General features: G+C 30.0%; 1 protein-coding gene across 2 annotated transcripts; it reads left to right on the plus strand.

The window, feature by feature from the left end:
* The first annotated feature begins 1,211 nt into the window (after positions 1-1,211).
* LOC145604813 (uncharacterized) lies at positions 1,212-13,426 on the plus strand. 2 transcript variants are annotated; one of them, XM_081660812.1, is made up of 4 exons: positions 1,212-1,868; positions 10,051-10,108; positions 11,158-11,638; positions 12,191-13,426. In XM_081660812.1, the coding sequence occupies exons 1-4, from the start codon at positions 1,620-1,622 to the stop codon at positions 13,086-13,088; spliced, it is 1,686 nt and encodes a 561-aa protein (XP_081516938.1). In that variant the 5' UTR covers positions 1,212-1,619; the 3' UTR covers positions 13,089-13,426. The 2 variants fall into 2 exon arrangements, with proteins under 2 accessions (XP_081516938.1, XP_081517008.1); XM_081660882.1 differs by lacking the exon at positions 10,051-10,108 and having other exon boundaries at positions 11,232-11,638.
* Positions 13,427-14,800: the final 1,374 nt, after the last annotated feature.

A 14,800-nucleotide genomic window follows, 5' to 3' on the forward strand; every position in this document is an offset into this window, starting at 1 on the left:
ATCGCACGTGGAATCACGCTTCAAAGGTACGATTATATGTTCTTTATGTGTTATGCATTAGATCTTGGGATTAGGTATTGTATGAATATGATTCATGTTTTTCCGCTGCGTAGTACCTATAAACTCCTACACTTCTGCCATCTTCGAAAATCAACTCATTCAAATTTGTCCAACTTTTGAAAGTTTGACATTAATTCTTTCACCGTTGACATTTTTGCTGAATTATTACTTTGGATTGTTGGGGAAAATGAATTACCGGGTCACAAAAATGACACGAAATTGGACAGATTAACACTTCGAGGCCTGAACAAAATCAGTTTCCCAAAGTAATATTTCGACCCTGATTAAACACACCGGGTATCACGAAATTACTAAGAGATACATCTAAGACAACCACAATAGTGTGTAGTATATTTGTGGTTAAAATGTAAAACAAAATTAAGAAATTATGATGGTGACAATTTTGTCCACGGTTTTAAGAAAGAAAATAAAGGAAATAAGTTTTTCCTTTCTCAAAAAACTTCCTGACAACTATGTTCCCCCATGAACATATTTATACTAAAGCAAATATAAACCACCACCCATGCAAAATAACTGCCATGTTGAAGGAATAATCGTCTATGGATTAACTGCCATATCATACAACATATGGAAAACCGTCATACATGGAATAACTGTCATATTTTACCAAGCAAAACCGTCATATGGCAATAACTGCCATATTAACATAACTGCTATTTTAACGTTTAATGGGTTTCTCGTTGCTGAGAACAATCTTAAACTTCCTTCAACATATTATTTGCTTTAATAATCTTTTATTAATTATTTACAACATCTTTGCCTAAGTAAACTAATTAATTAACATGAATTTTTTCTAAATTCTCAAAATTATTCAACAAATAGTTCCAACCCTTTGATTGACTCAACTATTTATATTTCATAGGAACCCACCATTGATACTACCTTAAGAGGATTAGTTAGGTTTTTATTATTTTTGTTAGGTGTGCGACCGCTTGTCAATTAACCCCTAGGAGAAGCATCTCTTTTGCGGTAGCAATTTTAACCACCACCTATGATAGTGGTGTGGTGTGCAGTTTGCTTGTGTGGAGAAAGAAAGCCAAATAGCTATGGTGGTAGTCTTGGTACATCCTATTGAAGGATGAAGAATAAGCAAGAAAGCAATGTATAAAGTTATCCCTAATCTAATGAGTAAAATGACATATATACCCCTGATATACCAATTCAGTCATGAACCAGTATTTTACTCCACCCATCATAGGGTTGGAAATATTTTGAGAAAAACCACCGAAAGAGTAAAGATAGGATCACATTCCATTACAAAACCACCAAGTAACTACTCAAAAAGCAAAAAGAAAGAAAAAGCAAGATAAATTTTATCGAAGATGAGGTTCACGGAAGGTCGGATTTAGTCGATGCTCTGTTTCCTCTGCCTTGGGTGCTGAAAGTAGGATTTGGTGAAGACGAGAGTTTTTCCGGCGAAGATAGATTTTGGATTTAAGGAGCAATCCAAAATCTTCATTTGATCTTGCATCAACCCCATTAAAGCTCTATGTGAGCATTTTGAATCTGATTTTATATCAAAGTTTTGATTTATAATAATGGCTACCCCTGAAAATAAGGGTGTTGCAATTTCTGGGAATGAGAAAAATGGGGTTGATCCAATACCCAATACCCATGTTTCATTTGGGCAATTGTTGGATTTGGGTGTTATCAATCAATTTGGGCAATTATTGGGTGATTATAGCAGATTGGATGAAGACCTCTGGCTCTGTGATCATGAAGATGATGAATCAATGAATGATTTGGATAATGGCTATGAAGGGCTTAAATGTCAAATTACTCCATCTGTAAGTATTTCAAACTTCATACTTTTGTGCTCACTTAATTGTAGAAACTATCTGATTAATAGCATATTGGCATATACTGTATTAACTTCTGGTTAGTAAAATTTCTGTACGAAAAAAAAAAAAAGGTTAATGAAATTTTTGAATCGGTTTTACTGCTTTCATGTTGATAGTAACAAATCTAGTAATGACTTTTTTTATCAAAACATATATATTAATGAACTTATGTGTATTATGAATTTATGATGTTGATTGTGTTGAGTTTCTGATTCTAGTACTGTAGGATGATTTTTTTTTTTTTTAGCTATGAGAATCGATTCCAATATCTCTTGGAATTAAAAAGGGAACTCTAACCACTCGAGTTATCTCTTACTTTCTCATAGGATTTTTATTTTGGAAGAGAAGTGGGAAAAGTATGTGGAACGGTGTAGCTGTATAGGGTAAGGTTGTTAGCTGTCAATGTTATATTAGGGTAAGGTTACGTACTTGTGAAGTCATCCTTTTTTCCGTAAGAGAGGTGGATTGGGGACTAAGGATCATTTTGGTCTTTTGGATGACCAACTACTACTATTGAAAGAAGCAATACGTTCCTTGCTTCGTTTGTTTCCGACAGTCGGTAGAGTAAGGTTTGGAGGGTGAATAATTTAATGTCAAATTAACATCTTCTTCATCTTTTCTACTTCCACCTAATTATATATACCTTCTTTAATGGTCAAATTGTTTCCTAGAATATTTTTTATTAATTTATTTTATTGAATATCCTAGTAGAGTAGCAAGATCTGAGTATGCACTCCATTGGTGTTGTTTGGTAAAGAAAATTTGACAAAGATGAGTTGATTATAACTATTATTTACATGGAAAGTAAATAGCAATTATAAGACAAAAGAATGATGATTTTTTTTTTTTTTTTTTCTAGTAGTACAAATACTATACCATTGTATTTATAATGATTATAAATAATATTACTAAAACAACTTTACTCTAGTAGTATAAAATACATGTATATATAATAATACATTTAAAATACCACTATAAGTATAATATGAAGTAATACATACAAAAATACAATTGTAGAAATAGAAAATCACCAAAAATTAAGTGAATTTACCAATTAGCCCTCTTATATACATCTCATAATTTTTTTTTTTGAAACATATATACATCTCATATAAATAACAGTTATTCGCCTAGTTACACTCTTAGAGAGGATTAGTTACTTAAGTCTATTATTTTAGTTGTTTGGTAAATAGCTAATTTAAAGAGCTGGTTCTTTTAATTTTTAAAATTTTTAAAAAGTTAAATGAGCTTTCCAAGTTAGCTAGCTGTGAAATTTAAGCTAAACTAGCATTTTGGCCCGTTCAATGCACGGGTTATAATATAGGTTATTTTTATATAAATGTATGCTTTTCAATAGTTGAAACTACGAAGTTATTGTTACATGACTTTTGAGGTAAATGCTTGTGAAAATTTTATTTTATTTTATTTTTTTTTTAAAAAAAGGCGAGAGTGGAATTGTGAAAGAATAATTAATTTAGTTTATTATATATACATGAATATTGTAGAATATGAAATGACATATTAGTTTAAGCTACATTTAAGTTTAAGAGATAAAAAGACTATTTTTATTATACTTCATATGTTTATGTAATAGTTAATTCAACTTTATTCTATCATGGTAGAAATTAAACACTTCATTTTTTTACTTAAATGTGCAAGTTACGGAATGCACAAAGACTTTAACATTATGTAATATTTTTAATTTAATTTATTTAATATTGAAAAGGTAAGGGAAGTAACATTTGCAGTGAGTTTTGAGGACATGTGGCATATTAATTATTGTGGTTTGAGTTTTTAAATACTAAGTATAGATATAGATATAGATATAGATATAGATGACTATCATTTTATCGTAAAGTTACTAAAAGTTACATCCCTGCACAATTTATTTTCCTATTCTAGAAGTTATTTGTCATTTCACCTATTCAAGGAACAAAACTACTACTAACTGTTACTCTGTACTAGCTATTTTCAACAATCTAATACAACTAACTAGTCAAATCAACCAAGACAACCAACTCTTAGCAACTATCATATGGATACGACCAATTAATCAGATTCGTAAATAAAAAAATCCTTACCAATAATTTCGTAAAAAAAAAAAATAACTTCGGCGACAATTTGGTAAAAAAAAAAAACAAATAAATAATCTCAAGCGACAATTTGTTAAAAAAAAAATCTCAGGCGACAACTAACTTAAATAGCACAAAATTTCTGACAAACTACTCGCGAATGCTTAATTTAGGGTCGGTTCACATTTACTTAATTTCAGTTCAGTTCAGTTCAGCTCTCAATTTCCCTCTCTCATCAAATATTCATTTCAGTTCAGTTCAATTCAGTTTAGCTTCAATCAGTTCAGTATAGCTCAGTTCAGCTAGTTCAATAAATGTGAACAAGCCCTTAGTTTGATTTTCGTGGGGTTTTTTTTTTTTTTTTTAAAAAAAAATTCCCATCTAATTTTCCGATCCCTTTTGAGATATTATAATTTGAATTAAAAAAAAACATTTAATTACTAATTAATTTTTCTACCCCTAATCAACGAAATTCTTTTTAAAAAGAGGTTGGAGATAAATTTGATATTGGAATTTAGTAAAATAAAAAGGGATGATATTAATTCAAATTATTTAAATGGAAAAATTAAATTTAAAAACACAATAACGAATTAAATTAGAATTTTTGAAGAGTTTGCCAGAAAAAATAGATTTTTTGGTCCAAATGTTGTCTGAGATTATTTTTTTAAAACCAAATTGTCGCTTTTTTTGAAAATGAGCATCCCCATCAATGAGCATTTTTTTGCTCATGAGCAAAAATAGTGAGCAAAAATGGTAGAAGATGTTCCCCATCAATGAGCATATTGAAAAATGCTCATGAGCAAAATGAAAATTGCTCATAGGATGAACATTTTTTAAGATGAATAGTAATCATGTGGGGTCCACAATGCAAGTAAAAAAAAGAATTAAAAATAATATTGTAGAGAGAAATATAATAGGATATTAGTAAAAGTAAGAGAGAAGATGTACTAGAGAGAGAATGGGGAAGAATTTTTTTTTGATCATTGGTGGGATAAAAATATGATTACAAAAATGCTCATGGGTTAAAAGAGAGAGAAAGTGGGTAGAGAGAGAATGAGGAAACCAATTTTTGCTCATTGTTGGGAATGCTCTTAGAGCTATCATTTTTTACTAGATTGTCTTCGGAATTATTGTTTTATTTTTTATATACTATATTATCGTCATAGATCTTTTTTATTTACCAATCTGGTCAATTAACCCATACATATATAATCACAAAGGTGACTTAAAAAGGTTTATTCTGTAGGAATTTTGACATCGTATTCTTTATGATGCATGTACGTGTTGGTATTCACCTCAATATGTAGTTGTAGAGCTTGAGGTTCTTGCTATATCTTTGTAGAGGATGTGATGGAGTGATAGTGGCAGATCAAGGATTTTTTAACTGGTGAGTCATCATCAATAATTGATCACTTGTTTCAATCCAAAAATAATACTTGTATTTAAAAAAAAAAAAAAACAATCAACCATTTCACCAAAATGATTTCAATCCAATAACAGGACATAAAAATCATACAACAATAGTACTTAAAAATTCAATCTTCCAAGTCGAAAGTACTCCAAATAAATAAAATGGGACAAACAAATGGTACTATAAAATTATAACATTAAAGTAACTATATATTTTCTTACTTAATCGATAAACTTTGTGGGAAAATATTAAAAATAATATAAATGATTGGTTGCACAAATATAGTATAAATAGAAAAAAGAATTGTTAAAAAATATAGAAAAAAAGGTGAGATAATTTAAGAGACCAGTTATAGAATATAAATGGTCTCTTAAATGAAAAAAGAAAACAACGCAAAAAATCATTTATATTCAATGCAGCAAAACAGAGACCGCCTATCAAGATAGGTGGTCTATTTGAAATTTTTTTTTTAAAAAAACTGGCCTGGTACTAATCTCATGTAGCAGTAGCAGCATCAAAGGATTTCTTTTTTTTTTTTTTTTTTTTTTTTTTTTGTGTGTGTGTGCTGATGAATCACATACACCACTGTGCACATGAATAGATCCGCCCCTGTGAAGTGAAAGTATCTTTTGGTAGGGGATGACTGAGAAGATAGGGAGGGGTTAGCCGGTTAGGAGGAAATTAAAAAAAAAAAAAAAAAATTGGAGTCCTCGTTATGGTGATTCTATGTTTTATTATAGAAGCTGAAAATTAAGCTTAGCCCCTTTTTTTTACACTTTATTTTATTTAATTATCAGATTTGCTCATTATTTTGAGGGGACGTCCATGGATACGATTATGGAATGCCTTTGCTATCTAATATCCAATTGGTATTAGGTAATCTTTTCGTATCTAGTATTGTACTCTAGGCCCAATCCAATTAATGGGCTAGAAACCCAAATTAAAAAAGTGCGCTAAGATTTATTTTGTGAAATAACAAATAAGCAGAATGTAGTTTTTTTTTATATATATATATATACACACACACACACACACACACACACACACACACACACACATATGAAAAATTGGCTACAACAATACCAACTATGATGAAGGTGTGTGTAGCAGCACAACTTTTTAAGGGTGCGATCTACAACAAACTATTTAACTATGTAATTGGGTACACATATTAGCATAAATGACACTAATGAACTAAGGTTCCATGGAAAAAGTGGAATCTTTATTATTTTGTTTAAACATTATTTAAACTTATCATGTGTGACTAAATTAGCCTTACCTTCTATTTATTTTTTTCATTTAAGCATTTCTTAACCTCCACCATTGTATTAAGCGGATTCCTTCAAAAAATAATTGTGCTATTATTTTCCTTTATTCGCTTCTCCAATTACCTTTTCTAATATCGATCTCACATGATTGACTTAGTTTCCTTTCCCTTTTCACTTAGTTAAATACTAAATTAATAAATTAAAAAAAAAATCATTTGAATACCTTTATTCTATAAGATTTCAAGATACATAGGTAACTTTCTAATACCAAACCCCACAAAATAATTTTAAATACTTAATTCAAAAAATAATTTTAGAATTAGATTTTAGGATATGTCAAATTGATTTTCTTGTTTTTGATGTACAACACTTAAATTGTGGAGGTTGAGAGAGAATAATTTAAAGGGTAAAAATTATTTATAATGGAAGAGAATCTAAGTCAATCATCACATGAGATGTAAAAAAAAAATAATAAAATAAATAAATAAATAATTGAAGAAACAAACAATAAAAAATAATGGCAAAAACTTGCTTTTTGAAATAATTCAATTTAATGGTTACTTAATTACATGAGATGGAAAATTAAGTATAATGGAATTAAACAAAAATATATTTAAACAAAAAAGCATTAAAAATGTTTAAGATTATTTCACTTTAATTTTTTTTTTTTTTTTTTTTTGTTGTTGTTGAATAGCGAGATTTCACTTTCATAAGAAATCTAAATTTTTCCAATGTCATTTACGTTGTTATGTGCACCCAAGTGCATAGTTTGTGATGTTGAGTGCACCCTCGAATAGTTGTGCTACTACACGCACCTTTGTCACAGTTGGTGTTGTTGCGACCAATTTTTCCATATGTGTATATATATATATATATATATATATATATATATATATATATATATATATATATATATATATATATATATATATATATATATATATATAAAGGTTGAAAAATAGATCAAGTCTTCAATTGCATAAACAAGAGGACGAAATTCACTCTTCTTTTTTCTCTCTATATTTCACCATTTGAAATGGTTGAAAATTCTTCAATTGCATCCTTTTAAGATAAAATTTCTCATCAAGCATGTCCAAAATTAAACTAAAATACTTTCAATGGCATCAAGAGAAGTATTTGAAGAATTGTAAATTATTTTGTTAATAATTAGGGTTTAATTTTTGTTAAATTTTGAATTGTTGCATTTAATTTGCTCGGATATACTGTTAAAGTAGTGGTACTGAATCTGATCTGCTATTGTTGAGCTTAGATTATACCTTATGTTATTTTCCTCAAATATAATGTATTTTTTTTTTTACTTTCACCTAGTGTTATTTTGTATAAACCATGTGTTATCTTACAAAAACTACTTTGGATTTTTTATTTTAATAAAATTTGAATTATGTTACTATAATCGTGTTATTTTTATTGTTATGCTGTGTTATTAGTATATAACCTTATATTAATCTTCTTATGATTTAATGTTATTGTGCTTAAAAATAGTGCTATTTATTTCCTTTGTTATTTTGTTTAAACATGGTGTTATTTTAGATTATATATACCTTCTGTTATTTTGCTCAAATATAATGTTATTTTTGCTTACATTTGTTATATATATATATATATATATATATATATATATATATATATATATATATATATGAACATCAATTTTTTTTTTTTTTTTTGAAAAATTGTGTTTTTTTTTTTTTTTGAAAAATTGTGTTATTTTACTTAAAGCTTGTATTATTTTGTTTAAAAATTAAGTTATTTTAATTTGTCAAATTTTGTTTGCTTTATTTCACCGTTTCACCTCTTCTTTCCGTTTTTTTCATCACAATCTAGCTATCTCGTCTTTTGCAGTATTTTTTCCAGAACTTCAATATAATTTTCAATTAGCCACCATTAATGATATTGAAATATGATTTTTAAGTTTCTTGCTCCGTTTTCCCCTAATTTCCATCGCACGCACTCTTTTTTTTTTCCCCTTTTATATTTTTTAAATTTTAATAAAAAGTTGTATAATTAACCCGGAATACCATGCTCACGATACTCCGGGAGCATAATAGAAATTGTGCTAATATCTTGCTTTAATGCCTTTGCTACGACGTCGTATCTCTATGAATAGTTTAATGTCAGATTAACCAACTACTTCATCTTTTCTACTGCCTCCTAACTATATACTTCATCCGTTTCTTTTTAGCTGACACGTTTCTTTAGTCACGTTAGCCAATGCACAAATTCAACCGTTAATATCTTTAATTACCGATTACCAAAAATTATAAAAAGTTGATATTTTGAAAATATAGAACATGACGAATCTAACTAGACCCAACATGATTATATTTTTCATTACATATAAATCACAAAACACGGTCAAAGAGAAGTGTGTAAATAGTGCTAAAGTCAAAACGTGTCAACTAAAAAAAACGGAGGTAGTATATATCATATATACTTTCTTTTATGGTCACTTTATTTCCTAAAAGGCTAGAACCTTTGTAATTAATTTATTGTATCTCAATCTCATGACTTAAAATATCTCAATCTTTTTAATTTTCTTATTTAGGTCTTCCAACGGATCAAATCTGTAAAATTAGGGGAAACATGTATTACCCCATGTATTGTTAGGAAATATATACGTTTGCCGATGGTGATAAGTTATCTCATCACACAAAATGTAATGAGATTACTGATTTAGTGCTATATTTGTATGGGTGGTGTTGATTTCACAATCACAGTTTGTAGTATGTGGCTGGCCACATGGTGTGGCCATCTTACATTCATGATCCAACCTTCAATAAGGCCCAAAAACATAACGGACCCCCAATTTCTAATTCTGTTTTCCGCTATTTTAAAATAACCATTTTTTAAACAAGTTGCGGGGTATTCATTAAATGAGGTCAATTTCCGCCAAAGTAATCAAGCTTTGGGGAAAAGAACCGAGAGATACAAATTTATTTCAATCTCTAACGTCCCATCTTGAAACACCATGGGCTAGAGTATTACCCGCACGCTAAATATGAGATAAAGAAAACGAAACAAAATAAGGACTAGCAAAATGCATTGGCAAAGGTGGGAGCTTTTATGTCGACCCAAAGCAAGTGGTGGGCTGGGATTTCGAGATCTAAAGTGTTTTAAAAATAACCATTTGATTTGAATTGAATTTCTCAAACTGGTTTTTCCTAGCAGTTTCCTTCATCTTTTTCAAAACCGACATTACTTCTCTCGCTTCGACTCTTTATTTTCCTTTAATTTGCTCTCTGCAATTCTCTTTCTTCTTACTTTTTCTTTAATTTTCTCTTTGCAATTTCGTTCGTTCTCTCTCCTCTAAATTGCTTCTTTTTTCATTTCAATTGTCAACAATGGTTAAAATCAAGAAAATCAGTCGCAAGGGAAAGGAGGGGTTGTCTACATGTATAATCGCTGACGATTCAGGTACTTTTGAAACCCTAATTTTTTTTTCGTTTTAACAATTTTTTTTATGATCGTTCTTTCTTTACTTGAATTTATCTCTACTTTTTGGTGTTTTGATGATTTTCTTCATTATATATGATGTTTATTGTAATTTTTATATTATTTTGTTGTTGTTTTTTTTATGTGAATTTTAAGCTTATATTTCTTTATTTACTTTGATTTCTTACATTATTTTGTTGTTTTTTTTAACCAGTTCAATTTCTTTCTTTGTTCACTTGATTTTCATCCCCAACCCCCCTAGTTTTGACTTAAGTTTTGAATTTTTTGAGTGTGAATCATTTTAATTTAGTCTTGTCAATCTTAGTAAATATATGTACTTTCTCATATATTTTTTTTAATGTATTATTAGCACTAGTTTATGTAGGGGTTACCTATTTTGTAGTTTTTTTTTTTTTTTTAATGTTCATTACTTGTTTATGTAGGTGCTACCTATTTGATGGTTTTCTTAGGGTGAATTTGTTCTTGTGGTTGCTGATTAGAGTAACATAGTTAATTAAGGTATTTTTATTTGTTTAATGGTTTTTAGGGTTAGTTTCTTTGTATATAGTTACTCCTTCTGTTTTTTTTATTTGCATCACTTTTCTTTTATGGGTATTTTTTTTAAAATGCATCATTTCTATATTTAGTAACTTTATACTATATTTTATCATTTCTCTCTCTTACTTTAAACCCCACTCAAATTATTTTACCATTTTTCTCTCTTCCATAGTCCCACTTAAATAATAAAAATATTTATCTTCTCTCACATACCTTCTCTTTCATGGTCACCATCTCACTTTTACTATAATAATTTATTCACCCACTCACAATATTTTATTACCCTCCTAAAACTTTGTGCATTCTCAAGTGATGCAAATAAAAAAACGGAGGGAGTAGTATTTTTAGGCTTATTTAGTTGTATATCGGGCACTCAGGGTTAGGTTACTTGAATTTACTTAATTCTATATCTATTGTAGCACATAATGAAGCTAATGATTTAAATCTAAAATCAGATTGTGTTATGTCAATAGGGAAGGAGCGTGTTGTTGAGACTAGTAAAAAGCTAAAAAATAAATCGAAGGATGATGTTGTTGATGCATCTCAGGATGTTGCTCGTTCTAGAAAAAAGCAGAAAATAGAAAAGGATAATGAATATGTTAAGGATTTGAATGATTTGCAATCTACTAAGGATTTGAAATCTATTGAGGATATTTGTGCTGAAGATGTCAAATCTGCTGAGAATATTCCTGCTGAAGATGTTAGATCTGTCGAGAATATTCCTGCTGAAGATGTCAAATCTACTGAGGATATTCCAGCTGAAGTTGTCAAATCTATTAATGCAAAGAAACGAAGAGGTCATAGAGTTGTTGCTGATTCTAGTCAAGAAGTTGATGTAAAGCCTTATGTTGAGGATGTGACTGTCGTTGCAAAGAAACAAAGAGGTCATAAAGCCGTTGCTGATTCTAGTCAAGTAGTTGAAGTTGTAAACGTTGAACGGAAAGACCAAGAATGGTATGTTTACAGTTCTTCTTTCATATTTATCGTGCTTTTTTTACCTTGCTTTAGTTTACTTGTTCTTGTTTTCTTTTATACTAATTATTGTGCTTTGAATTACTTGTTTATGTGTTACTTTTTTCATTGTGGGTTTAGTTCTAAGGGGTTACTTATTATATTGGTTACTTAAAATTAGTGAAGATTTATAATATGGGTTACTTGAAATTAGGGATTACTTGTAAGATAGGTTCCTTGTTTTTGTATTCTGTTTTGGTGTGTTGTAAATGGGTTACTTGAAACTAGGGGTTACCAATAATATAGGTTACTTGAAATTAGGGGTTACTTATAATTAGGGGTTAGTTAATGGTAATATTATTTACTTGAAATTAGGGGTTACTTGAAATTAGGGGACACTTGAAATTAGGGGTTATATGAGTTGTTTTAAATTAGGGGGAGTTACTTGAAATTAAAGGTTACTTGTTTTTGTGTTAATATTTGGGTATGTTTTGGTTTAGGGCTGACTTGTTTATTTTTTTTTTTGTTTTGGATTTGGTTTTTGCATTGGTTCAGGGATGATGAAGTTGTCGTGCGATGTAGACCAGCTGGTGTTGTTCAATTTATGAAAAAGACAACCGATAAACAAAAAACAGCTATTGAATCTATTGGGTTTGGTAGTTTGGCATCAATCAAGTTAGAAATCTGTCCAAGGCAAATGATTCGCTGGCTTTGTGAACACTTTGATGCAAAGTCTTGTTCTTTTAAGCTACCTTCTGGACAAACTTATAAGTTAACAGCAGCTGATGTCCATGATGTTTTTAACATACCCATGGGTCCTTTTGCTGTTCCCATTTCTGGTAGACGACAAGATTCTGAGTTGAAGGCTTCTTGGAAGAAAACGTATACCGGTGGTAATAGAGACATCACTGTTCCACTTTTGGTTAACAAGATGAAAAGTGATAAGGGTATGTTAAAAGGAAATGATGAATTCAAAAGATGTTTTGTGATGTTTTCCATGGTTACATTACTTGCCCCCACAACAAATAGACAAGCTGATTTGAAACTAGTTGTAGCTTTAGAGGATGTTCAGAAAATCGGTAGGTATAATTGGTGTCAATATGTTTTGGACGATCTATGTGATAAGTTGTCAAGTTACAATGATTCAGTGAGATACGTTGCTGGGTGTGTACTTTTTCTTCAGATTTATTATTTCCATAGGGTTCAAATTCAAGGCAATGTACTGGATAGTTCATTGCCATTGATTGGGTGTTGGACTGATAAGTTAATCAAAAAAAGAATAAGCCTTGAAAAAGGAAATTATGGTCAAGTTGTGTTAGGTGGAGTATCATTCCCTATTATTAAGGCTGGGAATGTTGGTAAGAGTACAATGGTGCAAAAGAAGGAAAAAAATTTAGTTGAGGGGAAAAAAGAAGAGAACATAAGAAGAGATAAAGAAGAACAAGGAAAGTAAGAAAAATTCCATGCTACTGCAAGCTGCCCCAAGAATGACAACCATGAAATAGGAAGGTTGTTCAAGATAGCATGTAAAAGTAAAATTCTGCCATGGAAACCAATTACAACATATTTGGATGCCTCATAACCACCACCATTTTTCCCACCATGCTAAGTAGAATGATAACTTAAATCAGCTTTGCCAGAGAGAAATCCATACTAGCTGTGATAGCCCACTGCCAATGAAAGATGATATAACGAAATGTAAAGCCTTACTATATCAAATGTTGAATTTCTAATAGCAAATGGAGTGTTTTAGCCATCTGAGATCTTAAGCATCATTCATAGAATAACCTAACCAACAATGTATAAAGGTGACATTCATTCTTTATTTTAAAGTGATAAATATGAAAATAAACATATGTAGTAATAAATTTGAAAATATACAATTTCTCTTATTTCTTTTTGCGTCATCTTTCATTAAAAGGCCATTAGACTTGTTATATTACTGTTCAACATCCTATATGTGAAAGAAGAAGATAACTTTGTAAGATCTATTGTTAATTTATTTTTAGGTGACCAGTTTATATTGGATTGGTCTGGAGATAGATGACTATTTTGTAGAACAATCTGCAGCACAATATAATGAAGTAGTAAATGCATCGTCGAGCTTGAGAACAAGCACAAGGTTCATCAACACCAAATACAGTAAATAAACTGGTTTAATTTCTCAATAACAAGTCAAGATTGTGGTGCACATTTCTGAATGCGCAAAATAAAGTTAAAAAATCAATAGAACTAAAGAAAAGTCCAACTATTATTTAAGCATGTATCATCAAGGTTTATATTAATTCCATCCCAATAAAATATCTTCCACTTCATGCATCAATGCCAGTGTTGAAGCCCAAGCTCGTGAAATCAGTACCCTGGATCGTTGTTTATCTATAAGCACCCAACTATAACATTTGATAAGTTATACAAATTAAATGAATGAAGCACTCAAAAATTATATTACTGCTTTTAAAAATTTATATATACAAGCAATGAGAAGTTTTAATAAGATGTTTAACCTCGGCTTAAAATGTTTTAAAGATATTTGTCTTCATCAATAAGCTAATAAGTGCGGCTTGGCAATGGGAAAGGAGAATGCAGTTTGAACTTCAACATGTGTTATAATATTGGCCGATTCAAGGATACTTGAAAGAGATAGCTGTAGGGGATTGAAAACTGCAAATTTTAGTGAGTGAAAATTATTTGAATCGTTCATAATTAAGGACCATTCATGGTTGATTGTAGATACAACAGTATCAAAAATCAATGACTAACTATGTCATATTAATTTTACAAAGAATGAATGAGTGAAAATAAAACAAAAGATGGCTTGTTACCTTAGCTAAAGTAACTAAGTATGCAATTTGAGACCACGCGTTGTCATTTGTAACATGAGGTGAATCATGCTCATATTGTTGCTTTTATTCGATAACTTCTTGAATTTCTTCAAGATTTTCGAAATCACTTTTCTTGAACTCTTTCAAGGCTCTCAAACTTTTCGAGATTCTTATACTCCCACTTGCCTTTTGAGGAGGCACATTTAGCATAGGGTGAACCAATCATGGTTTGAACCACGTTTGTTTGTTGCTTTTCTCGAACTCTTTTGAGATTTATACTACTCCCACTTGACCTTTTGGAACAATTTCCATAAGGGCACCTACAAAAAACATTTTGTGCTAA

This window comes from Chenopodium album, chromosome 1, assembly GCF_948465745.1.
Source record: "Chenopodium album chromosome 1, dcCheAlbu1.1, whole genome shotgun sequence".
Classification (NCBI taxonomy): Eukaryota; Viridiplantae; Streptophyta; class Magnoliopsida; order Caryophyllales; family Amaranthaceae; genus Chenopodium; species Chenopodium album.

Bases quoted from the DNA above. Each gene is read 5' to 3' on its own strand.
- LOC145604813 (XM_081660812.1), top strand. From the start codon at position 1,620: ATGGCTACCCCTGAAAATAAGGGTGTTGCAATTTCTGGGAATGAGAAA. The intron at 10,109-11,157 runs GTACTTTTGAAA...TTATGTCAATAG, and splicing joins TATAATCGCTGACGATTCAG to GGAAGGAGCGTGTTGTTGAG. The intron at 11,639-12,190 runs GTATGTTTACAG...GCATTGGTTCAG, and splicing joins GAACGGAAAGACCAAGAATG to GGATGATGAAGTTGTCGTGC.